Source organism: Asparagus officinalis, chromosome 10, assembly GCF_001876935.1.
Source record: "Asparagus officinalis chromosome 10, Aspof.V1, whole genome shotgun sequence".
NCBI classification, from domain to species: Eukaryota; Viridiplantae; Streptophyta; class Magnoliopsida; order Asparagales; family Asparagaceae; genus Asparagus; species Asparagus officinalis.
In genome coordinates this window covers 14,984,669-14,996,669 of record NC_033803.1, presented here as the reverse complement: position 1 = coordinate 14,996,669, position 12,001 = coordinate 14,984,669, and the positions used below count along the sequence as shown (strand labels likewise).

The 12,001-nt window shown below is 35.4% G+C and overlaps 1 protein-coding gene across 1 annotated transcript in view; it reads right to left on the bottom strand.

Moving 5' to 3' along the window:
* LOC109826348 (probable WRKY transcription factor 12) overlaps positions 2,727-12,001 on the bottom strand; it is a 22,167-nt gene continuing 12,892 nt past the window's right edge. Inside the window, exon 4 of the mRNA XM_020393372.1 lies at positions 2,727-3,068. Within this exon, the coding sequence (XP_020248961.1) occupies positions 2,906-3,068 (163 nt within the window). The 3' untranslated portion in view covers positions 2,727-2,905. The remainder of the gene's footprint in view (positions 3,069-12,001) is intronic.

The window sequence follows — 12,001 nt, the reverse complement described above, 5'->3', positions numbered from 1 at the left end:
AGGAATCAGTAAACTGCTACAGAAAACGTTTTGCATTTTGTGAAAAACGTTGTTTAGCCTTGTCTTAGAAACCGTTGCGTTAGGTTTTATAACCACTGTCTTATGGCTAGGGCAACGACAGCAATGGAGACAATTTGCTAACTGCTGCGCTTGTGCAATTGCAGCGATTTAGATGCTAATGCGACAGTTATAAACCGTTGTGTTAGAGCAAATATGTGGTAATGACCAATATATTCTTTCAACACAAGATATTTATAGTGGCCACCATGCTTAAATTTAACCATAATAGTCACTGACATATGTATGCATGTACACAAAGAAAAGTCTAATTACATACCAAGTTCACATGGTACTCTAAATATTAAGAAACCACCAAAACTCTTACAAAAAACCAAAATTGATATACACATAAACTATACTTTTTAAATATAAGACAAATTTACATTTAGAAACTTGATTTTCTATCAATTGTCTACTACAAATGCACATTTAACCGCCATGATCAAAATTTAAAACTATAATCTATGTTTCTCATCTTCTTCGACAATGAGGATGAAGGATGTAATTCAAATTCTCTACAATGCTACTTTTCCCCAACCCATGTTCTCTCATTGTCAAAGGATGTCTTTCTGATTCTCTATAAAACCACTTCTTCCCTAACCCATGTTCTCTACTGAGAGATATTTCCAACAAACAACAAATTACAGTCGGTCTCCTTTTCTCTTTGGCAAGTTAAAAAAAATCAGAAAGGGGAAATTTGGCAAAATTCAGGATTTTGGGCAATTGAGATCCCGCCTTTATAACCCCCAAACCAACTCATTTAATCCTAGCCACATCATTAAGCAATGCCACACCAGATTGTTTTTAATGGCTAATTGGGCTCACGTGAGTATCACATTTTTTTCCCGGAAAAACCATTTTTGGACCTACTTGTCAGTGTAGACACGACTTAAATACCAAAACGATGCCAGAGGGTTTGTAAATACCAATGTAGTTTTTGGGATTGAATTTAAATATCAATTTGGCCAATTTGGTAGTTTTGTCCTTTCAAAATATATATAAAAAAAGAAAAAGACAAAGAAGCCCTAAAGTATAGGAGTTAAGAGAAAACGCTCCTAATTTTCATAGGGAAAACATTCCATTGCATAATTTTAACCAACCATGTGAAAAATTGCAATTTAATGCTACTAGGAGGGATTTTCTGATAACCCCTAAACTTAAGGAGGGTTATCTGATATTTCAAAAGTTATACGAGGTTATCTGTAAATTGTCCAAAGTTGAGGTGCTTTTATGATATTTAGCCCACCTTGTATGATTTTCTTTGAGTATAACTCCTACAAGAAATGATATATGAACCTAACCTTAATTCATTCTTATTTCGATATATGAGGACGGTATTTAAGGGGTCCTAGCTTTAGAAACATGCTAATGAATGGATTATTATTCCTTTTCCCTCTCACTTTTTTTTTGCATAAAACAATTAGAAATCTAATTATAAATTTTTTTCTAAAGTGATATTTATAACTCTTGTACAATGAATCTGATTATTGTTTTCATGTTAAAACTCATTGTACATGATTGTGTTAATTATTTGTGGGGATAAGTTGGAGAAGAGTGGAGCCAATAATTAATTTTGAGGACTTTACTTTAAAAAGATTTCGAAAAGTTGATTCTCTGTTAAAATCTTCATGTAATCAAATTAATTAGATATATAATGTTAGCCTACGATCTAACAATTCGAATTTTTAAAAATTAGTTTCTCTATATAATATTAATGGAGACAATAGTAACATTAAAAAAATACAACAACTACTAAGAGCAGATTAAGATGATTTCTGATTACACACCTTACTTTAATGCAATAATTTTTCTTTTTGAAAGATTAAGTGATAATTTCTACCAATAAAAGGAAAAATTTTGAAAACAGACCCCTTCGCAAAAATATTCCTAAAAAAGACCCGTTTCCACTTTATTTTCAAAAAAGGACCTAGTTTCAGCCTCAGGACTGAAACTGGGCTGAAACTAGGTCGGTTTTTTGAAAAAAAAAGTTCCCAAACTTCACGGGAGTTGAACTCCCGTGAAGTTTTGTTATGTAAAAACTTCACGGGGGTTCAACTCCCGTGAAGTTTTGGAATTGTTTTTGCAAAAAACGACCCAGTTTCAGCCTCAGATCTGAAACTAGGTTGTTTTTTGCGAATATTTTCAAAACGGATCTATTTTTGGGAATATTTTTGCAAAATGGTCTGTTTTCAAAATTTACCCACCAACAAAATTGTATAAATCTAGGTTTTCATGTATGCCACCAATGCAATATTGGTATGTATCACAAAGTTATTCGAGACCGACGTGCACAATTAAGATGCTCTTTTCTTCGGCAAAGACAGGTATCAAATACTTTCGTTTTTTTTTTTTGTTGAAAATTAATGAAATTTCAACAGAGAGAACTCAAAATGTTAGCCTGCATCTTACTAAAGAAAAATTCAGGACAAAATTCAACCATGAATTGAGGTATCATCATATACTTGAATCTATTCAACCAAAACAGTTTCAGTACTCCCTCAGACGTGTACATTGAATTTTTTTTCGTTTAAGGTAACAAATGGATCCGGATCAAAGAGCCCAAAATACACATATAAGTAAAAAGAGAACATCTCAGGGATGCACAGTATGTTATTCAAGATCTGATCATAGTTTTCAGTAATTAACCCCAAAGAACAAGTGCAAAAGGGACAAACATGCATCATATATAATTGAAAACTTCAGCTTGTTACATGCATAATTAAAAGCATGCAAATAATTTGTCCTCAAAAGATCAACGGAGGAAAAAATAAGAAAATAGCTACGGATACATAATTTCATACAAAATTAAGCTAATGAAGGTGATTTATTATACATCAATTATTTGCTAGAATGAGGTGAAGCATTCTGGCTCAGATGAGTTCGTATCATCATCAGGAGCATGTGTATGCCTCCCCTCATATGTGGTAATAACCATGCGGCAATCCTCTGATAGTCTCTCAACTCTTTTCTTTACTCTACAGTTATGATGAGTGCACCGAAAATAGCTTCTGCAATTATCAAGGAAAATAGAAATGAAGAAACATAATATCTGAACTAGCGCTTACATTATGCCTTAAGGGCTGCTTGGGTGTTGGATTTATATTTTGGATTTGTGACAATGTAAGAAATTCATGAAATCCACAATTTTCTAAGATTTTAATTTTTTGTTTGCTTTGTAAAAAATTATGATGAAAAGTTAGTTATGAAAATAAATTGTTTACGTGTTATTGTGTCCGAAGCACTCATCTTAAATTTAGTCCCTCCAACTATTATACCAAAACTCCAAAGTTATGGTGAGAGTTGAGGTTTATCTTTTTATATTCTAACATGCCCCTGTAGGCTAAGCACCCTTTTTATGGGTCGAAAATTGGATTCACACAGTAGTGTTAATTCTTTAGAAAATCCATATTAAATTCGTGACCGGTGGGATTTTAACTTGTTGCTTTAATATCATCTTAAATTAAGTCTCGCTAACCATTATATCAAAACTCTGAAGTTATGATGAGAGTTGATGTTTATTATTTTTATATTCTAATAGTAATATTCTTATTTGTTTGAAGCTATAATGATAAAGTTTTAAACTTGTTCACGTTGGGTGACAACTCAAACTCTAACTTGGATCTGAATTTGAAGGCTAGGCCTAGTCCTAATAGTTTTCTTGGAGGTCAAGTTGACTTGGTGGATAAGTCAGGGGTGTCTATAAATAAGACATCCTATTCTAGGGCTTTTCCAAAGGAGAGAAAGATATAACCAGATTCAAGAGTACTGTGAGAGGAGAGGGTGTCGTAGTTTTTCTCTGTACAAAATATTCTAATTAAATGGTGATAGTGGATTATTTTTCATCGTGTGGTTTTTTTCCTATTGAGGTGTTTTGACGTTAAATATTGTGTGTGATTCTCTTTTCTACATTTTGTGATTTTCCTGGTTTTTGCAAGATCTAAAACCCCCCAACAAGTGGTATTAGAGTGGGTTCAATGATTCGTGGAGGTTTGAGTAGTGTGATTAGTGAACGCATTAGCAATAATTGAAGTGATGATCTACACCAATAATCGAGAGGACTGTTGTGTCGGTCTTTTATGCAAGGTGAAGTTGTCAATGATGTTTTCCAATAGTTGGAGGATTAGCGATGTCCATTAATCACGAGGACTTTGGTTTGTGGAAATGTTCTTGGATTCTAATCGCTTTTGAGGAATTTTTTTTTTGTAGTCAGAGGTGGTCGGAAAGGGCGTTGGTTGCCAGAGATCTCGACGGAAGTCATGAGGGCAGAGCATCGTGAGTGGAAGTTTTGGGTTCTTTCTTATTCATGAGTGGAGAGAAAGAAAGAAGGAAGATCACTTAGGTGTCGTTGTGTATTTGGTGTGCATTATTTTGGGTGTTTGTTGTTGTGTGGTATTTTGCCTTCTGCCTAGGTACAGTGGATAGGATTAGTTTGTTAGCTGATTAGCAAATCGAAAGCGTGTTTTGATGATCTTTTTAATTGTTCCTCGGGTTTATCAATGTTTTGCGTAAGTTTTTAAAGTTGGTTCCACCAAATTCAACTTTTGTAGTGACTATTTTGGATTTGGTTGTGATCAGTGGATGGTGACATTCTCAAGTCCGAAGTTCGACATTTCACTATTTAGCAAGATAAATTTTGCAATATTGTAGTGTACCATTTAAGATCTTCTGGAGTAATGAGGTGTCGATCAAGTCTTGAAGGAGAAGAGATTAAGGATGATGAATGGAGTTCCATGCAAAAGAAAGCACTCGGCACAATTTGTTTGGCACTTGCTCACCAGATCAAGAACAACATTATGGGGACCACGTCAAAGAGGTTGTGGGACAAACTTGACGGGATTTATGCATCAAAGTCAACGAACACTTGATTGCGTTCGAGGATGGAGGTTTATTCATTGAATATGGTAAGATACTATTACTCAAGACCACATTAATGTCTTTAGTCAGCCAGTAAGTCAACCTATGAATATTAATGAGAAGATTAAAGAAGAAAAACAAACATTATTCCTACTATCTTCCTACCAAAATTGTGTGAGTCGTTACTTCAGACGATACTTGCAGGAACACAACCTTTAAATTTTAATGATATGAAAATACTACTACAAGAGAACGGGAGGAAGAGAAGAAAGGAGAGCATATCTAATGGTGGTGAGAGCAAACTAGCTTCTCAAGATTCTGATTGAGGGAGGAGTAAGAGAAGATGTGACAATTATTGAGGAAGATCATAATCTCAGGCCCGAGACGATTGCGAGAAGTAGTGCTATTATTTGCAGAGAGAAGTGTCACATTTAGTTCTTATGCTCATAGATATGCAATGATTTGAAGAGCATTGGATAAGTGAAGCTTTAAGAAAATGGAAAGAAGGAGGATTCCTCTGCAGTTGTGTGTGATGAAGATGTGGTGTTTATGATGAAAAGTACCAATAGTAATACGAGCAACACTTAGGTGTTAGATTCTTTAACCTCTATGCATATTTGCAATAATAAAGATTTTTTTGACACATTGAAGACATAAAAAATTTGATGACATGGTCATTGGAAATAACGAGAAGATGAAGGTTGAAAGTATTGGAAGTGTTCACCTCAAGTTTCAAACTGGGAAGGTTAGAATTCTTCATCATGTGAGATATATTCCGCCATGGTGCTAATTGAATTTTGTTGAATTAGATGACATTGAGTGGGTACAAGTATGTGCGTGAAGGAGAGTGGTGCAAAGATATATAGATGGTGATTTGCTTTTGTGAGAATTCTTGGAGAGTATCTTGATCAAGAGAGGGTGTCCTCTTTTATCTTTTTCCTTTGTAACCTCGAAAAGAATATAAAAGAATTGGGCGTCGTCATTGCACCATGGAGTAGCTCTATAAGAGTGAACTATGTTATATATATGAGTATTGTGATTGAATTCATATTTACTGGTTTTATTCTGTGATTCCAAGATCATTTGGTTGTGTTTGGCATCTCCGAGGTGTTCTTGTGGGCGTGTATCTTAACATAACGATCTCATGTTATGCGTAGCGGAACTCTAATCACACGAACAAGAACGAGGTAGATCACAACTAAACACAAGCACAAATCAAATTACAAAAAGACAATGAATTTTATGTGGTTCGGCAAGTTGCCTATGTCCACGGGGCAAGGAGGGGGAGTTCTTCCTATTAGAGATGAAAAGAATATAAAATAAGGTTACAAAATTACTCAAAACCCTAAAACAAAGCTCTCTAAATCTCTCACCAATCTCCCACAATTGGACGCAATAATCCTTTCTCAAAGACTGTTCAAAACGTCCTTGCTTAACCCTAATTAATCATGTTTAGGGTAATATACAAACATCAAATAAAATGAGTTAAAAACCTAAAGCCCAGCTCAGACCCGAGTCACGGTCGATAGTCGCGGACGTCGCGGTCGACCGCAAGGCAATGACAGAAACCAAAAAATCCTATAGGGTTTGGCCGGTCGACTGCACGTGACGCTACAGTCAACCGCCAAAAGTCCACAAACCTCCCAGGTATCGTGCACGTTTTCGGTCGACCGCAGCTGATCTCGCGGTCAACCGTGAAGCTTCCTGTATGTTTTTCTGTCGTGTTTCATGAGCTTTCTTCAACTATTCCCCAATCCTTCAAATCTCCACCTCGGTGGAGTTTCTTCCAAAACCGAGCCAACATCAAATCATCCAAATGTCCCTCTTGTTGCATCCAGGACGAAGTGGAAACAACCCATAACAACAGACTCAATCCACAACAAGTCGGGAACCGAAAGGAGAGCTCAAACAATCTCCCCCCATCGAAATCAACAAACCCAACTGACTGCACCGAAAAGACTACCTACATATCCTCTTGCCCAAGGAATCAAGCCGAACGTAGTTCACCCAAATTGCCTCTAAAGGCCCTCAACATTGAAGAATATTCAATAGCTTCATACAATGATCAAATTTCACACCTGAAACAACTTTGATCAATATATCCACATGGTTGTCCTTTGTGTGGATTTTCTCCAATATGGCATCTCCATCATCCAAAATGTCACGAACAAAATAGAATCTGACATCAATATGCTTCGTGTGTGCATTATAAACATGATTCTTCCCCAAATAGATAGCCGACATGCTATCACAATATACCCGAAGGGTCTCCTGTGCAATCCCTAAGTCCTCCAACAATCTATACAACCATAAAGCCTCCGTAACATTTTCAGTCAACACCATATACTCCACCTCTGTAGTAGAGAGAGCCACTATAGACTGAAGTGTACATCTCTAATATACTGGTGCTCCTACCAATGTAAACACATAACCTGAAGTAGACAGGCGTTTGTCAAGATCTCCTCATCATGAAGCTGTCGAATCTCTTATACCAATCATGAAGCTGTCGAATCTCTTATACCACTGTCGTGGCAATTGCTTCAGACCGTAAAGAGACTTCTTCAGCTTGCAACCAAATCTTTCTTTCCTACAGCTTTGAAACCTAAGAGTTATATCATGTAGATCTCCTCATCTAAATCTTCGTGTAGAAAGGCTGTCTTAACATCCATCAGGACCAAATCCAAATCCAGTTGTGCCACCAATGCCAATAAAATCCGAATCGACAAATACTTCACAACAGGTGCAAATATCTCGTTGTAATCAATGCTCTCAAGATGTGCATATCTCTTGGCAACCAATTTGGCTTTGTACCTAATGTCCCCAATAGAAGATCCCTCTTTCTTCACATATACCCACTTGCAACCAATAGCTTTCTTACCTTAAGGTAGCTTTGCAAGTTCCCAAGTATCGTTCTTCTGAAGAGATCGCATCTCCTCCTCCATAGCTTCCCTCCATCTATACGAATCAGAGCTAGACTATGCCTCCCTGAATGTAGAAGGAACCATATCATCAACAACCTTCACTGATAAGGCATATGCAACCATGACATCATTATATCTAGCTGGACGATGAATTACCCTTCTAGGTCTATTTGCTGCAATGGACTCCTGAACATGACCTTGCTCATGAGTCACACCATCCACTGTATCCTCTATATGTCCGGTTGTCATCTCATCTCCTCCTAGTGTTACCTCTGTAGGAGCCTCAATAGATACAATGATATCTGGAGTGGGTGGAGTCACATCATCCTCTACCTGCGGTGATATCTCTTGAATCTGGTCTTCCTTCACCTGCTGAGGAACTTGAGGTCTCATCAATCAAATGTGACATCTCTGCTAATGACTATCTTCTTGTCCTGTGGATCCCATAACTTAAAGCCTTTGACACCTTCTCTATATCCCACAAAGACTGCTTTTCTCACCCTCGGATTCAATTTACCATCATTGATATGATAATAAGCCGGATACCCAAATATCTGAAGCGACTCATAGTTACTAGCCATTAAACCAGACCAACGCTCTATAGGAATCTTCCCCTATATTGCAGTGCATGGTAACCTGTTCATGAGATGGCTCGTATAAATCAACGCCTCGACCCTAAAGGATCTAGGCAATCAACTCTGTGTTATCATACATCGCACCTTCTCTAACAAGGTACAGTTCAATCTCTCAGCCACCCTATTCTGTTGCGGTGTCTCTCGAACTGTGAAGTGTCACCTAATATCGTGATCCTGGCAAAACTGCAAAAATGGATTACTCTTATACTCTCTAATAAAGATCTGGTTGATAAGCCGAATGATCGGCGTAATCTATGAAGATCTGGTTCGTAAGACAAATGATTGCCGCAAGATCTATGAAGATCTAGTTGATGAGCCAAGTAATTGACGTAAAGTCTATGAAGATCTGGTGCACGTGGTGTGGTTTTGGCTCTGTTGTTGGAGCTTTGGTGTAGATCTGGTGCACCTCGTGCAGATCTGGTGCACAGTGGAGCTGATTTGGTACACATTGGTGCATGATGGTGCAGATCTGGTGCACGGTGGAGCAGATCTGGTGCACGTTGGTGCAAATCTGATGCACATAGGTACACATCTGATGCACGGTGGTGCAGATTAGATTTGTGGGGTTGAGATATAAGGAGAAAATTGATTGAATGACTTTGATACTATGTTATAAATAGAGCAAATCAAGAGAAAAAGGATATATGTATTCATTGGTATTGTGGTCTACATATACAATGTGAATAGCATTATTCTATTACTCTACCTGATGTGGGACTAAACAAAAGAGGCTATCTATGCAATAATTAACAATTAGAAACCACTATCTAATAGCATTTATCCCTGAGTAAATTAAGGATTGGATAATGTTGATTGCATACAAAATTATATACATTGAAGCACTGGTTATCCGCATCATTTTCATTTTCTCAAAGCCCTAATATCCATTGCTAGAGATCGAGACCACTCTCATCAGTTCTCAAAAATCCAAGATTACTAATGAAAGAGGAAGAGTGTGTGTCTTATGTTCGTCAATTTCTTTTTGTGAGCATAAAAAACTTTAATGTTGCATGACACGATTTCTTAATTGGAAAAGTCTTAAGTGAATGTTATAGGCTGAACAAATTTTTTTAAAATAAAATGTGAGGACTTCTATAAATGATTATTAAAAATTCTTTAAAAAACATGCTGCTTCCATTATTATGCATGCTTTAATTTTATTTTTAAGATATTTATTTTGAAATATTTGTACAACTCTTTTTGGTTTAAAAAAAAGTCTGACAATATTATAATAGATTATACGGAAAAATGCTTTCATGCCCCAGTTTCATAAAGGAAATGTGACTAAGCCCAAGACTTAGTTAATGTGTGACCTAACCGTAAAAGTGGCTTCGAAATACAATTAACCCCTAATTTAAGGTGCCAACTCATCATTAGGGGCTCATAGCATTTTTCCCTTTATTTATCTCCATTCTATGCTCTTTTAATATCATCACCTCCCCCCCTTTCCTCTCTCACTTGTGTTAACCTTCACATCCAAGTGGAAAAAACTCCTTCCCTCTTCATCTTTTTTGTGATTTTCTAAAAAAGATTTAATTTGTAATTTTTAAAATTTTCTATGGTTTTTTGTAATTTTTAGGGTTTTTTTTTGCAATTTCTAAAATTTATTAGTTTTTTATAATTTTTTGGTTTATTTTGTAATTTATAAAACTTTTTGATAGTTTTTTGTAATTTTTAGGGGATCATTTTCAATTTTTAAAATTTTCTAAGGGTTTTTCTATAATTTTGGCGTCATTCACAATTTTGTAAAATTTCTTAGGGGTTTTTGCATTTTTCCTAGTGATCATTTATAGTTTTTGAAATATTCTAAAGGGTTTTCTACAACTTTCTAGGGTTATTTACCATTTTTGGATCTTTCTAGAGGTTTTTGCAATTTTTGAGGTTATTTTTAATTTTTGAAACTTTTTAGGGGATTTTTATAATTTTTCTCATTTTCAATTTCAAAACTTTTTGAGGGTTTTCTACAGTTCTTGTGAGCAATGTGCAATTTTTGGAACTTTCTAAGGGATTTTTTTTATAATTTTTGGGATTATTTGCAAGTTTTAGAACTTTCTGAAAATTTCTAAGGGATTTTCTATAATTTTTTAGATTATTTTACCCAAATTTAAACTAACCACCTAAATTTTTTTACTATAGAAATTACCTATACTTGCTAACATCTTCTCAATATCACACATTTTCCATTATTCAACTCAAAACAATATAGAAATAGGCATTTTATCCCTCTACTCTCTCCATATCCTCCTTTGCCTCCCTACTCCCACTCCTAGTCCTCCTCAATATCCTCGCTTGCCTATGCTCTCTCTCTCTCTCCCCTCCAACTTCTTCACTATCTCCACTTCTGAGTTTTTATAAACCTTACTCCTTTCTCCATCTCCTCCCCCTTGACTAATGCCCCCTTCTTTCCATCTCCTCTTTTCCTCTCCGTCCTGCCATAACTCCTCCACCTCTAGGGTTTCTTCAAACCGTAATCCCTTCATACATCTCCGTTCTCACCTCCCTCACCCCCTTTGTCTCCACCTCCTGATTCTTTGCCTCCTCATCTCTCTCCACTCTCACTGCCAACCTCCTCCCCTCCTGCTACCGACCACATCACCGCCAACCTTGCTTCCTCTCCTCCTCTCATTCTCTAACTTACGTTAGGTTAGTGGTATAATAGGAACTTTATATTTTATTTTAAACAAAAAATATCACAAAGTGTGACATTAAAAATTTGTTAATATAAATAGGTGATTTCTATAAAAAATGATATTGTAAGTTGCAATTTGGGTAAAAGTTAAGTTGGTTTTCATGTAAAACTAAGTTAGTTGTTGTACTTACTAGTTAGTTGTTGTACTTATGATGTAGTTGTTATACTTATTAGTTATATATATTAGATTTATGAGTTAATTATTGAACTTATATGATAGTTGTTAAACTTAAGTGTTATTTGTTAAACTTCTGATCGAGTTAGATGTTAAATTTATTAGTTAATTGTTAAATTTATGTGTTAATTGTTAAATTATAAGTGAAGATATCATGATCCATGCCCCAAATGTTTGAATATACATATATCGTATGGCCGAATTTATTTGAACCATTAGATTAATAATATTGAAGATAATTTTGGACAACGTGGATATATAATATGTTTTACAACTATCATATAAGTTTAACAAATAACTCATAAGTTTAATACCTAATTCAAAAGTTTAATAACTAACTCATAAATTTAACAACTATCTGATAAGTTTAATAATTAACTCACAAGTTTAACAATTAACTAATAAATATACAAACTTATAAGTTTAACAACTAACTTATAAATTTAACCCCTTGAAGAAATTACAAATAACCCCTTAAAAAGTTGTAAAAACTCAAAAAAGTTGTAGAAATTGCAATTGACTTCCAAAAAATTGTAGAAAACCTCTAGAAAGTTTTAGAAATTGTAAATGACCTAACAAAATTGCATAAATTCCCCCAAAAAGAAGAAGAGACAAGGGTTGTTTTCTTTGATGTGAAGGTTAACACAAGTGAATGAGAAGAAGGGTT